The following is a 16,265-nucleotide window of genomic DNA, read 5'->3' as shown; positions in this document are numbered from 1 at the left end:
TTCTACTCTTGTGTTACTCTGTGGTCTTTCTTGTTACCTTCACAGCTTAGTGCCTGCTTTCAAATTATTCTTTATCAGAAGTTTCATGCCCCTTTAGTCTTATTCCCCTAACTAGACTATAAAGGACCAAGGTGTGTTATACGGTAACTGTGTCTAGTGGTGCTATTGTTGATAAAGATACCAGAGTTCATTTAATGCCAGAGTAAAAGCAGCATTGCAATCATGTGAACATAAAGTTCCTTCTTTATTAATATAAGAAGAAAACTGGGGCCTGCACTGTGGTGCAGCAGGTTAAAGCCCTGGCTTGAAGCGCCAGCATCCCATACGGGCGCCAGTTCGAGTCCTGGCTGCTCCTTTTCTGATCCAGCTCTCTGCTATGGCCCAGGAAAGTAGTGGAAGATGGCCCAAGTCCTTGGGCCCCTGCACCCACGTGGGAGACCCCGAAGAAGCTCCTGGCTCCTGCCTTTGGATCGGCGTAGCTCTGGCTGTTGTGGCCATCTGGGGAGTGAACCAGCGGATGGAAGACCTCTCTTTCTGCCTCTACTTCTCTCTGTGTTACAGAGGGAGAGAGAGAGAGAGAGAGGTCCTCCATCCACTGGTTCACTCCCTAATTGGCCTTAACGGCTGGAGCTGCCCCGAGCTGAAGCCAGGAGCCAGGAGCCTCCTCTGGGTCTCCCACGAGAGCACAGGGGCCCAAGGACTTGGGCCATCCTCCACTGCCTTCCCAGGCCACAGCAGAGATCTGGACCGGAAGTGGAGCAGCTAGGTCTGGAACCAGCACCCACATGGGATGCTGGAGCCTCAGGCCAAGGCGTTAACCTGCTGGGCCACAGCACCAGCTCCAATTAAAAAAACCTTAAAAAAAAAAAGAAAAAGAAGCAAACTCTTTGCAAAGATTCAAATATTCGCAAGGCTTCATGCTTTGATAATTAAAGAAACAAACAAGCCATTATGTCCCATCATCCTTCATATAGGACAAGTATAAAGACTTAAACTGAGCAACAAATATACCACTTATACTAAGAAATAAATACTATGTCACTGAAATATTCACAGAATTAAAAACTTGGGATTTTTTTTTGGACAGGCAGAGTGGACAGTGAGAGACAGAGAGAAAGGTCTTCCTTTGCAGTTGGTTCACCCTCCAATGGCCGCCATGGCTGGCGCGCTGCGGCAGGTGCACTGAGCTGATCCGAAGGCAGGAGCCAGGTACTTCTCCTGGTCTCCCATGGGGTGCAGGGCCCAAGGACTTGGGCCATCCTCCACTGCACTCCCGGGCCACAGCAGAGAGCTGGCCTGGAAGAGGGGCAACCGGGACAGAATCCGGCGCCCCGACCGGGACTAGAACTGGTGTGCCAGCACCGCAAAGCGGAGGATTAGCCTTTTGAGTCACGGTGCCGGCCTAAAACTTGGGACTTAATGAGTTAAATAATTTGAGGCAGAGGGACAAAGAATGAGATAGAGACAGAAAGCTCCCTTCCTCTGGTTCACTTCCCAAAAGGCCAGGAGCTGGGAATTTAATCCACATTTCCCACATGGCGGCAGGAACCCAATTACTGGAGCCATCAACGCTGCTTTTCAGCGTCTGCACCAGCAGGAAGCTGGAGACAGGAAGCAGAGATGGGAATCAAACTCGGGTACTTCAGGGTGGGATGAGGCTAACAACCTGCTGTGGTCTGGCTAAGCTTTTAGGATCTCCATCTCGTTCTGGCAAAGCTTCACTTTTGATACAAGGGGCTCTTATTAATTTAGACCAAATGAAGGGTAACAATAAAGGCCTGTCTAAATTAGTATACGTTTAAATTAGGGAATATCATTAAACGAGTACAAATTTCAAGAACACATCAAACTGAAAAGAACTTAAATGCTGTCTAGTAAATGTTCCTTAACTTAATAAAAGAGAATAATGTTCAAATTGGTATATACAATGGCAGTCCCAAGCAGTTAACTTCATTACATTGTATTGCAATAGGACAACAATCCCCTCACACAATTCTATTTATGATTAAATTGCTTATTATGGCCATTTTCCCCTAAGAATAGTGCAATGATTAAATGTCAGCCCAGCCCCATTCCAAATTGGGGAAATCCAAATAACCAAGGCTTTAACTAACAAATGTTATCTATTTTAGAATTTAATAGTCTCAATTCAAAGTCTCAAAATAAACTTTTTGTGAAAACAAAGACTACTTAGCTTCTTCATATTTTTAGGGTGGAAAAAAATTAAGTTGTTGCTTGACATTTTCCAACTTTAAAATTATTCCAAAGGTGTATTTTCTTTAAAAAGTGTTAAGGAAAGTGAGTTTAGTCACCTAAATTAAGTAAAGGGCAGGGAAATGAGATACAATCTTTTTATGTCCTCTTGAGCAAAATATCATCATGTATCTAAGTTTAACAACAAAAGGGAAAAAGTTGAGAGGCTTCAATATTCACAACCCTCTCGGGCAGTTTTGGCGTATACACAATTAGGCATTGTCTTGAAACTTGACAAAGGCTTTTAAAAATACCATTTAAAGGGGTCTGGCACTATGTGTAGTGGATAAAGCTGCCCCCTGCAATGCTAGCATCCCAGATGGGCGCCAGTTCATGTCCCGGCTGCTCCACTTCCCCATCCGCCTCCCTGCTATGGCCTGGGAAAGCAGGGGAAGACGACCCAAATGCTTGAATCCCTGTACCCACGAAGGAGACCCAGAAGAAGCTCCTGGATCCTGGCTTTGGATCAGGCCAGCTTTGGCTGTTGCAACTATATGGGAAGTGAACCAGTGGATGGAAGACCTTTCTGTCTGTAACTCTACCTCTCAAATAAATAAAATCTTTTTCATTTTTTAAAGTATGAATTAAAATAAGAAGCATGGGGAGGAAAAGAAGTGTGGTTAGATGCTTGTTGGAAGTGTTGAAGTCAACACAAAAATACATACTGTAAAAGATTCCAGTAATTTAGATGAACACAGGAGAGCTCCACTGTCCCTTACCCCCCCTCCCCCAATCCAGGGTCAATGTGGCGGGCACAGCTCCAGTCCCCGCTGTAGCTCCTTTATCCACACACCTAAGTATGTGTGTCGAAACCTAGTCAGACCTATATACTGCTTTGCATTTCCTTTAATCTTCCCTAAAGACATATCCTGGAGATACAGGAAGGTAAAAACCATCCTGTTTGATGGCTGTAGAGTATTCCTCAGTACAGACACAACAGATTTAGTCAACCGCTTCCTACACAGATGGGCATTGAGAATTTGTAAGTGGCCACATGTTTGCAGACAGCACTTCAGTTTACATCTTTGTACATTAATAGTTCTCAAAAGTTTGGTCTGCGGGCTCCTGGGAGCCTTCTCCCCGCCCCAGACCCTTTCAGAGTCCAGAATGGGAAAACGGCTTTCATGATCATGACGAGGCATCATAGCCTTTTCTCTGCGTCGAGATGTCTGTTGTACAAAAGGAATGGTGAGTGAGCCCACCGTGCCCCAGCAAATGGCCACAATGGCTGGAGCTGATCCGATTCAAGAACTGGAGCCAGGAGCTTCTTCAGGGTCTCCCACATGGGTACAAGGGTCCAAAGACTTGGGCCATCTTCTACTGCTTTCCCAGGCCATAGCAGAGAGCTGGTTCCGAAGGGAAGCAGTCAGGACTAGAACCAGTGCCCATATGGAATGCTGGCACTGCAAGTGGAGGCTTAGCCCACTATGCCACAGCACAGTCTTCAGATTTTTGACCATCACATGGTTTAATAAAAAATGCCAGCTTCATTTAAGAATGTCTTTGAGGAAGCAAAAAAATTTATTATATCTTGACCTTTGAGTACACATCTTTTATTTGGTGTGACAAAATGGGAAGTACACACAACTGATTCTCATATCTGCTTCTGCACAAATGCACAGCTGGAGAGGAGGAGGGTATTCTAACAGCCTTTCCACTGCTGCTGCAGGTGGCAGACAGACAACTCTCTCAAGAAAAAAGACTCGGGTGTCAGCTGAACTACGTGGATCAACATTTTTACTTGAAAGAATGACTGACCAGCTATGGATATTCAGACTTGGGTAACTGGCAGACATTTCTTAAAAATGAAGAAAGTAAGCTTTCAATTCAAGGAAAACAAGTGGAAGCATTTGTTGCCAATAATAAAATTTGAACTTTCAAGTGAAAATGAGGATTTTGGACAGCTTCCCCGTACTTAAAACTTTTCTAATGAGATCAGTGGTGATCATTAAGAAATGTGAATTTTTGATATTGTAGAATAAAATGTGTCAACATTTGGAAGATCTGCTTAACTCAGTAAACCATTATTTTCCAGATGACTAATGCATGATGTTACAAAATCAGCCATGAGTCAAAGATCTACTCAAAGTGAAAGATAAACCAGGGGATTTTAATGTAACAGAGTATGAAAAGTTCATGGCTATGGTTTCAGATTCCTCATTTAAGAAAGTACTATAGGTTGAGTTTTGGTGTAGTATCAAAGAATAATAATCATCTGAAAAGCTATGAAAATACTTTTCTCTCTTCCAAATTACTTATCTATATGAGGCTGGATTTTTTTTCTCCATAATTTCAACAAAAATTAACATTACAACAGATTAACAGCTGGAGTAAGTATTAGAATCAGCTATTATCTATGAGATATTAGAGCTCTCCAAAAGTGTAAAAGCAACACAATTCTTCTCATGAACTACTTTTGTTCTAGAAAATTATATAGTTATTTACATTAAAATGTCATTTATATTAACAGTATTGTTTAAGAGTTTTTTTTAATTCAGCTTTAATTTCTAATGCTGTAAATATTAATAGCTGTAACTCACCAATACAAAAGCTCTTAAGGTCTTTAATGCATTTTTAAGAGTATAAAGGGATCCCAAGACAGAAAATATGTTGATGAGCTGTTGCTGTCCATAAATCTTATGAACAGGGGTGCTTCTAAAAGCTCATAGAAAATGGAATTAGAAGGTAAGTTTATTTTGATGCAAAAAAAAAATGTGTGGGGCAGGCATTGTGGCGCAGGTTGAGCTTTGCATTCTGTATCAGGTCTCCACAGCTTCTGACCCAGCTTCCTGCCAACGCAACCCGGGAGGCAACAGATGTTGGCTCAAGTGCTTGGGTCCCTGCCACCCATGAGAGAGACCCAGATGGAGTTCCAGGTTCCCGACTTCGGCTTGGCCCAGCCCCAGCTGCTGCAGGCATTTGGGGAGTAAACCAGTAGATACACGATCTCTTTCTGTCCTGGCTCCCCCCTGTCCCTCCCCCTATCACTCTACCTTTCAAATAAGCAAATCTTTAAAAACTTCAGTGTACGTTAAAATTTTCATAATATATATATTTTCATGAACTTTTTGAAGACCCCCTCATATAACTGTTAAAGGTATAGACATTCAAACTGAAAATCCTGCCAACTTGCCCTTCAAAGAGCTTCCCCAGCTCAAGTCCTACCAATGTTATGTGAGAATCCTCACTACAGTGAGCAGTGACAGGAAGGACCCACCTGTTAGATGCTGTGATTAATCTTCCTAAGGTGGTTTCTCACAGGATTTAAGACATAAGCTCTTCCTACCCACCAAACGCCACACTCAACTCAGAGCATTTACATGTACTTTCTCAGGAAAGCTTTATGGTCCAACTTTCCAAAAATCACCTGAGTACCTTGTGAATGCAGCCTAGGCCTTCCCCACAGCAACCACGCTGGTGGAGTTCACAGGCCTCGGCATGCATTCAAAACAAAGCAAAATCAGGCACTGAATCCCAGGTCTGGACTATGCTGGGAAATCTGGTAACATCACCATTTCTATCAGAAAGGCACCGCATGCCCGCACTGGGATACTGACAACTGTGACAGCAGGCGCCCTGTGTATCCTAAAACTGGTCTCCACCCTGTGTGGGCCATTCCACTTCTGAGAGAGGGGCTGCCTCAACACCCACCCCCTGTACAAGCTCCCTGTGGGCTCACGCCCTCCAGTGGGCAGAAGTACTACATTTCAGAGGCTTTAGAGGCCAAAGGAAGGAGTGACTGTTTCCTCCAAAGGTGTGGTGGTGTGTGTGTATGTGTGGGTGAGCCCAGGATGCTCCAGAGTGTGGAACAGCCAATGCAGGGATGCACAGATGAAGGACCGCTGGGTGGACGGTGTGTGGCTGAAGGACTGGTGGATATGAAAGTCCGGAAGGGGACACGAGGAGGGACGGAGAGATGGAGAGACATGCCGGGGTAAGTGGGATCCTTGGACAGCAGCAACAGATAGCAGGAGCTGGGCCCCAACCCCATGAGGTGGCCTGAGGGCTGGGACTGCCCTATCAGTATGTAGAGTTAGAATGAAGGGGCTGACTGGGCTTTGGCATCACAAAGAAATACGTGAGTGCCGGCTCGGCCACACCAAGTAAGTGGACGCCTTCTCGGAGCACTGAGTTTCCCCACTCCAGTGTGGAGATGACAGTGTCTTCTCCTTCAGAATGCTGCAGGGTTTAACTGAGGACACTTATGTAAAGGGCATCAAACAAGGCAGTCAAGTTCATAATTATGTGCAAGTCACTGGTGAGACACAGTTTGCAAAATTAAAGGACTAGATCAGACGATCTAAAGGTCCACGTTAGGCTGAAATATTCTGATAAACCACAAAATGCCAGGACAAATACCTCCAAAAATATAGAACCTATAGCTAATACACTTCCAGAGCAAATAATTTGCTAACGCAGAATATCTATAAAAACGAAAAGGGAGTAAAGTGAAAAAAATTCTATCAAAATTTTGTAGAGTAAGAGCTTTAACTGAAATCAAAAGGGGTAGATTGTGAAAATGTTACGATAAAACATGGCAGATGCAGATCAATATATTTACTGTTTAAGGAGGCACACATACCAAGGAGAAAAATAAGGCCCCAGTAGGTAAATATGTAAAGGACACTAATAGAAAATTCACTGACAACTGTTTTATAAACAAAAACATCTGATCTCATTAGTAAGCAAAAATGAGATGCTACCCTAACAAATCGGTAGATTTAAAATATATGACCTTCAATGTGTGAAAGGCAATTCTCACACGCGCTGGCAGCAGCCCTTTGTACATGCAACAAAAGTCATGAAAATCTGACCCCCACCCAGCCCATGGGGCCAGTGCTGCGGTGCAGTAGGTTAAGCCTCTGCTTGCAGTGCCAGCATCCCATATGGACACCGGTTCATATCCCAGCTGCTCCTCTTCCAATCCAGTTCTCTGCTAATGGCCTGGGAAAGCCATGTTTGGGCCCTTGAATCTGCGTGGGAGACATGGAAGAAATTCCTAGCTTCAGACTGGCCCAGCTCCAGCCATTTGGGGGAGTGAACCAGCGGGTGGAAGACCTCTTTCCATGTCTCTCTTTCTCTCTCTCTCTGTAACTCTGCCTCTCAAATAAATAAATAAAGGAAAGAAAATCTGGCCCCCCAAATTTTTCCAAAAAACAGTAAATGGGGAAAATGCAGGTAAATGTCTATTCATAATACTGAGGGCAGGGATAAGGGGAGAAAGGAAATGGAAATGTCTTCTGAGAATGCTAGGGCAGAACCAATGGGATACGAAACTGTTCATGATGATAGCTATATAAAAATAAGAATAGGTACAAGGAAAAACTACATCCAAGGGCTAAGGTGGTTGTGCACATGTGACTCTGCCTTGTTTTTGGATTCAGAGTGTCAAATATTGGTTCCGGGGCCCCAAAATGAGTCACAGCCAACAAAGCATCTTTCTGAATCTCTGAAGGTTACTGTAAGGATACAATGACACAAATTAACCATACGCACTTAGCACGTGGTAAATGCTAGATAAACAGGTAGTTATTTTACTTTTTGGTAGTGTAGTTATATTGCCCTTCTTGCAAAAATGTTATAAACAAGAACGTTTTCACTACTGGACTATGAAAAGGAATGTCATGAATAGAAACTTATAAAATTAGCTTTTTTCTCCCTCTGAATTTCCAGAAATGAATCAAGTATGAGTCAGCGTTTCTGTCTATTCATATGTAACACTCACAAACTGCGCTTCCCTATTGTAACTTTCTCAAGCTATAATAAATGGCTGCAGAGGATTACAAGCATACACTTGACACTTAAACTCAACCGGTGCCACTGTGAGTCTCAGATGGAACAGCAACATCCCCTGTGGTGTCTGTGAGATCCTGTACAATCTTGTGCATTCCGATTCATTAATGGCTTCTGAATACATACTAATGATTTAATAAAGATAGGACAGTGTCCTTCCACGTTTACAGCCATTAATTTAAAATAGCTTTGGGCATGTGAGGTTTTTTTTTTTTTTCCCTTCATGGATTCCTTCATGACAAAGAACCGGACAGCCCAAGTCCTTTATGCGAATGTCCTTCTACTCTTGGGAGATCATGATTACACTCCAATTTACTCATAAGCATGTATAATTATTTATAGAAGTATGAAAGCGCTACCTTTTGTTACTGTCTTTTTCCAAGCATGGGTTACTCATTAGCTTATGAGATTAACGCTACAGTGTCTTTCAGATAAACACTCATTTACTAGCAGTCAATGTCAGGTGACCTCCTGCCCTTCCATTTTACCATTCACCATCCAAGCCTTAATGGCGTGCTCTATGAATAAGCCCTACAGTTTTAAAAATCGAATGCACAGCTCAGAAAATCTGATTCATAATAAAGCTTACAGTTTTGTTGCGAATTTCTTCCATGACAGACTTCTTGATTAATCAGAGATGTAAGCGACACAGCCACATAACACTTTTAAGTGTCTGGGATATGTGGTGTGCAGGCAAAAGATACTTTGCTGGATGGAAAAGGAGGGCTATGTTTTGCAATTTGGCACCAGCTCCTGGGTTCTAACTTTTGAAGTTTTAGCAAGAGTTTGAAGTCAGGGAAAGAAGGAGAGGGAAAAATGAAACAACGCCTAATGGGATAGGGCTACAGTTGAAGGTAGGCAAGTCAGCCACAGGTAATGTAACCCACGCGCGTGTGTCTGCCATTACCAGTTTGTCTTTCTGTCGTTCACCATGGATGAGAAAGCCGCTTCGTCCACTGCCTTCGGGGTGCATGACCTTACACACCCCGACGCGACTGATCCCGCCTCCTTCCTGTGGGAACCATCCCCCGCTGGAGTCATCTCTGGTCATAACCACAGCCTTGACACGCACAATATAGCTGTCACTAAAACGACAACAAGAAGAATGGGGCATGACAATGGTCTGGCAGCCGCGGAACATGTTTCACAATGCAAGAAGACCACCAGCTAGCACCGTTCTGGACTTGTCCAAAAAAAATCTGTGCCGGGCAGCAACCACAGGGGCCCACCTCAATGTTTAGGGCTACAACAAAAACATTTAAATTCAATATAAAAGTACATTTACAAAAAGAAAACTAGTAATTAAAGTTCCTGAAGATGTCTGCAGGTAATACAATCTCTATACTGGGTGTGTTAATGAAATGAGCTGATCTTTATAATTTGGTATCTGTAAGCTGGAAGACAAATCTGTTAACAGAGTAGTATGGTTTCAAGCCTTTAAACTCAGCTTGTAACATTATGTAAAGTTAATAATCTTAATATATTTTTAAAGTTTTTCATCTTATTTAACACAGGATACAATCATCTACTTCCGAGTCACAAATTCATCACGTACTCATTTATGTAGGTGGGAAAATATTTCAATTCAAACAAGTTTTTAGACAACTGTAGCCTTCTGTTTATGATTTTATTTTTTCCAGTCTAAAATTTCAATTTTGCAATCAGTTCTTTGGCATATTTGCCAAAACTCTTTTCTCCTCCAGAGACCAACTCGAGCTTCTTTTCATTCTTCATCACTTTTTTTGGGAAATTTATTTGGATTTCCAGCAAGGCCATTAAATTCTCACTTGCTGTTTTCTTCCTTGGGATAGAAATTTTTTTACTTAAACATATATTCACATCTTGTAAGTGCCAGGCACTGTGCCAGATTCCAGGGTAACAAAGACACAGAAGAACCCAGATTCCTGTTCTTCAGCCCGGTGCAATCTGCCCGAGACCACGGAGACAGTCCCTCTGCCCCACAGCCCTGCTCACCCCAGTCACTCCCCACTGTGGCCCAACTCCCCCTGTACTGTGAATCCAGGACTCAAGGTCTCTTACGTCCCCCATTACTTCCCCATTCTCTCCCCTACTCCTTTTATTTATTTATTTCAAATAAGGCTAGTAATTTAATGAATTATTTATTTATTTATTTGAGGGGGGGGGGAGAATTTGTCCATTTGTCAGTTTATTCCCCAAATGCCCTCAACAGCAGGGGCTGGACCAGGCCAAGGCAAGAAGACTAGAACTCCTGGGTCTCCCATGTGGCTAACCCAAGTACTTGAACCATGATCTGCTGCCTCCCACGGTGTGCATTAGCAGGAAGCTGGATGGGAAGCAGAGTGGGGACCTGAACCCAGATACTGTTGGGTCAAACAATCACCCCAAATCCTTTTTATTTTGGAAGACTGTGGTAACACATACATAACATAAAATTTATTATTTTAACAATTCCTCGTCAGTGACAAGAAGTATATTCACACTATTGTGCAATCACCCATATCCAGCCCCAGAACTTCATCACTCATCCCAGACTGATGCACAATGCACACATTCAACACTGTTCTCTCCCCCTCCTCCAGCTCAGCCCCCAGCAACCACCATTCTGCTTTCAGGAATCTGACTCCTCTAAGCCCCTCACAGAATGCCCTTCTGTTTCCTTAGCCTAAATAAAAGGTGCTCTTGGCTGAGCCTCTGTGGCCCATTCTCACAGGCTGCTCTCCCTCCTGTTTGGTACTCGCCAGCTGAGATGTGGGGTGGGACACTTACTGTGGCTGTCCCTCCAGTTCAAGTTCACACACGTGACCAGGCTCTCCACTACCCTCAATATTCTTCAAGCACTTTTATCCTGCTCCCCGCCGTGTCCTTACCTGATACTCTACCCAACTCAAGTTCCATGGTCTATCATGAACTCCTTTGCCCTCTCTCTCCTCACTCTAATTGCCTGGCACAACTCAACCTACTAAATCCTACCCTCTGCCTTCTCCACTTAGGCTGCTGAACATGATCAGACAAAGTCCATCTCCACCATGCTCCTAAGCCCTGTCTTAAAATTCATAACCACTAACCTCAAGTGGGTCCTTAGGTGCTACATGGCATCCTGCTACCATTTTCCCAATCCATCCCCAAGAAGACTGCTCTTATAATGAGAGACACATGAATGAACACTGGCATCTGTCCCCATTCTCTTTACAACAGCGCCCTGGACCTCTTGTAACTCTCACCTGGCTTGCTCTGAAACATGGATATTTGCCCTCCGGACATAAACTCCCAGGAGCAGGCTTGGTGCTTTAGGTTCATTTAATACATATTCCTAGTGCCTAGAAAAGTGCCTGACACATAAAAGGTTGTGGAGTGAAAGGGTTAAATACACAATATAAACAGGTTTAAAAATTATCTGTAGCTAACAGAACCCCTGCTGTTGCTGTTGTTTTTTAAGTGCTCAGTAGTCATTTGCTTATGAACTGCACAGCTTAATTGGGATAGCTGTGAAGGTTCTCTTTTCATTAACAGGAAAACTGAATAAAAACCACAGGCCGCACAAGCACACCATCCAGAATCCAATCACCGCCATGGCCATGCATGTGAGCTCCTAGGGGTTAATCATGAATACTTGGCCGGCGCTGCGTCTCAATAGGCTAATCCTCTGCCTGCGGCGCCGGCACACCGGGTTCTAGTCCTGGTCGGGGTGCCAGATTCTGTCCTGGTTGCCCCTCTTCCAGGCCAGCTCTCTGCTGTGGCCCGGGAGTGCAGTGCTTGGGCCCTGCACCCCATGGGAGACCAGGATAAGTACCTGGTTCCTGGCTTCAGTGTGCCAGCCGCAGCGGCCATTGGGGGGTGAACCAACGGAAAAGGAAGACCTTTCTCTCTGTCTCTCTCTCTCTCTCACTGTCCACTCTGCCTGTCAAAAAAAAAAAAAAAATCATGAATACTTTATAACATTTGTTTGGATCACTGCACAAACAATTGTGGAGAATGACCTGGTTTTCCCCCCTACACCCCATTTATCCCAGAAAAGCGAAGGGCCCCCAGTGTGCAAGGCCGCTCTGCGGTAGGGGTACTCTGGGCTCATCTCCACAGGAAACGGCCAGGGTGAGGGGCTGCAACTCTAGACCCATCTCGGGCAAACGTGCTTTTACTTTCCTCCGGCCGCAGCTGTGTGCTCTGCTCTCTTCCTTTGAGGGGATTAAGTAAACATGAAAAAGGGAAGTTTGCATTACTTAGGTTAGTGCCATAACGTGATTTCCAAAAAAGAACTCATTTATTAGAGATGTAAAAGGGGACCCCCTGCCACCCCTCTGCTTCTGTTCACTGTGGCCTCTGCAGGCGTTATGTTCTGCGCCATCTCCTTCCAGCCCGGATTCCTCCTCTCCGGCGCCTCCCCCATGACCGCTGCGTGGGTGGGGGAGCTGGGGGTGCAGAAGCCACCCTTAACTGCAGCATCTGGCTATTTCAAACGAGGCTGGGGGATGAAGCACTGTACCGAGAGCTGTCGAATAACCCAGCTGCGGGGGGCCCGCACCCAGCTGCTTCCTACTGGGGCGCATCGCCCCGCCCCACCCCGAACAGAAATGACAATAAACTCCACCACCAGAAGGTATAAGGAGGAAAACTCCCTTCCCACCTTCCCTCCCCCTCTTTCTGGAAAGAATTAAACAACATCTGCTTAAAACAGATGCAGGGGTGGGGTGAGGGGACGGAGCAGGAAGGACAGGGCAAGTTTGTTTTTTTAAAATGTGTACAGGGAAATTGCTGCAGGTATGTCTTAGGAAAAATTCCAAAAACATGCTAAATATTGTCAAAAATAACAAAATAATAGCAACTTAGGAAAGACTTCTGAAACTGGAAACTGCTGCCCCAGTGGTGGGGACCTGGTGACGCTCCAGCCGTGGGTCCAAACACCAACTGGTTGGAGATGCCGCATCCGGACTTGAGCTGAGCTGTTCCAATCAGTGTCATCATAAATGGTGCTGAACAACCTGACGTCCAATGGGACCATATTCTTTTCTTTTTTTAAAGAGTTATTTATTTATTTGAGTCAGAGTTACACAGAGAGGAGAGGCAGAGAGAGAGAGAGGTCTTCCATCTGCTGGTTCACTCCCCAACTGGCCGCAATGGCTGGAGCTGAGCCGATCTGAAGCCAGGAGCCAGGAGCTTCTTCCAGGACTCCCATGCAGGTGAAGGGGCCCAAGGACTTGGGCCATCTTCTACTGCTTTCCCAGGCCATAGCAGAGAACTGGATTGGAAATGGAGCAGCCGGGACTCAAACCAGCACCCATGTGAGATGCCAGCACCGGAGGCAGCAGCTCTACCCACTACGCCGGCCTCTGGTACCCTATTCTTTAGGTGAACTATGAGTAAAACTGGCCAGAGATCTGCTGTTGAAATGAAGATCCTTGAAGGAAAAAGCTTTGTGTTCCCAATATGTGGTCTTATCCTGAGGTCACTTGATCTCCTGGAGAGTCTGAGTCCAAGTCCTGGCTCTACTCCTAGTCCAGCTTTCTGTAAATGTGCACCCGGGGAGGCAGCAGGTGATGGCTCAAGTCATTAGGTTTCACTGGGTCCGGGCACTCAGTGTGGGAGACTCAGCTGAGTTCCCGGTTCTGACTCTGGCTTGTCCCACCCCCTGGTGTTATGGGGCATCTAAGGAGTGAACCAGTAGATGGGAGCGCTCTGTCTCTCTGCCTCCCAGATAAATACATTTAAAAAACGAAACAGTGCGGACTGTATCTCCTGAGGAACGGGTGCTTCTCAGGCAGGTGCAGCACAAGTGTCCCACCTCTCTTTAGCTGAGCAGCCTCTCCCTGAGCTTTAGCTTCTTCCTTTGCAGGATGAAGAGCGGATGGGACCTTGCTGTTTAAAATAAAAGCAGTTATGGAGCAGGTGTTTGGCACAGCAGGTAAGACACTCCTGGGTTCTGGTTCTGGCTCCACTCCTCAGTTCCAGCTTCCTACTGATGTATACCCTGGGAGCAGCAGGTGATGACTCAAGTGGCTGAGTCCCTGCCACCCATGTGGAAGACTCACAATGAGTTTTGGGCTCTAGGCTTCACCCTGGCCCATCATCAGCCGTTGCAAGCATTTGGGGAGTGAACCAGTGAATGTAAGATCTCTGTCTCTGGGGTCGGTGCTGTGGCATAGTGGGTAAAGTCGCCGCCTGCAGTGCCGGCATCCCATATGGCCACCGGTTCAAGTCCCAGCCGCTCCTCTTCCAATCCAGCTCTCTGCTACGGCCTGGGAAAGCAGCAGAAGATGGCCCAAGTCCTTGGGCCCCTGCACCTGCATGGGAGACCTGGAAGAAGCTCCTGGCTTTGGCCTAGCTCTGGCCATTGCAGCCATTTAGGGTGTGAACCAGTGGATGGAAGATCTCTCTCTCTGCCTTTGCTCTCTGTTAACTCTGCCTTTCAAATAAGTAAATAAATCTAAAGAAAAAAAATCTGTCTGCCTTTCCAATAAATAAATGAAAAAATAAACAGACCAAATGCCAGAGTCAGAGAGGTTTGCTCCGTTGTAGCCAGCATTCCTGTTTGTGAAGGGCTGCCCTGGACTATTCCTGGTCACTGAGGAGAGGTTTCCAGACTGCCTGCCCTTCTCAACTGTGGACAGAGCAGAGGGGCAGGGAAGCTCTCAGGCTCTTTGACAGGAGGAAAGCTGACATGGACCTCCAGCAACTCCCAGTGAAGTCGGGTTTACAAAGAGCAGGTTTGCTTGCACACTGTACACACACCTGCAGAGGAATCGGTTCCGCCTGCCATCTGCGAGGTGGCTCCCGCCCCTCCCCTGTGGTTTCCTTCAGGGATGGAGACTGCAACTTTTATATCCCCCATAAATACTGCACCCCCTCCCCCATCCCAGCCCTTATCTGATCCCAGGGCTCCTTTATCACTCCATTATGCTAGACCTGGGAGTCACTTCCTCCCAGCCGCTTCCCCACTCTTGTCCCCTTCCCCAGACCTTGAGAGGGATTAGGGAGGATCCCAGCCTCTCCAGCCCAGCTCCCAGACACCAGCTGAGCCAAATATAATGCCACCCTCTCCCAGGGAGCCAGGCACACGCAGCTCATTCTAACCACCCACACACACACACACACACACACAAACCCCACGCCAGGTTTTCCCTGGGCCTACAGATTTATAAAGACTCTTTGATTACCTCAGATCTTGTATGTAAAAAATATGTGGATGTGAAGTAAATATATATATGCCTGGTGATCTTTTAAAAAATGAAATCAACAGAATATTTCAGCAGGATCAAATGTGTGGAGAAGCCAAAGGCGCTGGTTACATTCTGTTGGGTTGGCTGGTGGTCTTAGGAGTATCTGTTTTGAGAATCAAATACTTAAGAATTTTTTAAAAAGCTGATCGCCCAGGTTTTAGAAATGTGTGTGTGTGTGTGTGTGTGTTTAAGATTTATTTATTTATTTGAAAGTCCGAGTTACACAGAGAGAGAAGGAGAGGCAGAGAGAGAGAGAGAGGTCCTCCATCCACTGGTTCACTCCCTAAATGGCTTAAATGGCTGAAACAGCTGGAGCTGGGCCAATCCGAAGCCAGGAGTCAGGAGCTTCTTCTGAGTCTCCTATGTGGGTGCAGGGCCCAAGGATTTGGGCTATCTTCTACTGCTTTCCCAGGCCACAGCAGAGAGCTGGATTGGAAGCGGAGCAGCCAGGACTTGAACCAGTGCCCATATGGGATGCTGGTGCTGCAGGCAGCGTCTTTACCCGCTATGCCACAGTGCCGCCCGTAGAAATGTGTTTTGAACTCTATGGGCAAGGAGAGTGACCCACCACGCAGAAAACTGCACGGTGGTGACGAGATTTTCAGTACAAAGCCTACTACTAAAGGGGAACAGTAGCTCGGCATGCAGGAAGGAAGGCCTCTGCACTAACTACCCAAATGTGCACCACCCATGTGGCTGGCCTGGCCAGTGCAGAAACAGCCTAAGAAAAACACACCAGGATGCCAGACGTGGCAGGGCCAGTCTGGTGGAGGCACCAGCTTTCCTCTCAATACCGAGGGACAGGGAAGAAAGGTTCTGCGCGGTAAACATCTGCCAGCCAACAGAGCTGCTCTGCATGACATCTGGTTGGGGAAGTGGAACGGTGGGCTAAGATCCCTCTGGAAAAAGGCTTTCCTGCAGTTGTTTAACATCAGCCTTGCCCCAGGACACACAAGTCAAAGAATCAGTGAACTTGAGCTGGTGCTGATACCTTAACTTGAACTCATGGTGCCAGGGCATGATGCT

At 45.8% G+C, this 16,265-nt stretch overlaps 1 protein-coding gene across 2 annotated transcripts in view; it reads right to left on the bottom strand.

Annotated features, from left to right (window-relative positions):
• Positions 1-16,265, bottom strand: part of SPRED2 (sprouty related EVH1 domain containing 2) — a 124,772-nt gene that overhangs the window by 30,368 nt on the left and 78,139 nt on the right. For both annotated transcript variants that reach the window (XM_017340722.3, XM_017340723.3), the window contains exon 2: positions 8,954-9,131. In XM_017340722.3, coding sequence (XP_017196211.1) covers positions 8,954-9,131 — 178 coding nt within the window. The remainder of the gene's footprint in view (positions 1-8,953; positions 9,132-16,265) is intronic.

This window comes from Oryctolagus cuniculus, chromosome 2 (assembly GCF_964237555.1).
Source record: "Oryctolagus cuniculus chromosome 2, mOryCun1.1, whole genome shotgun sequence".
NCBI lineage: Eukaryota > Metazoa > Chordata > Mammalia > Lagomorpha > Leporidae > Oryctolagus > Oryctolagus cuniculus.
This window is presented reverse-complemented; position numbering and strand designations above follow the sequence as displayed.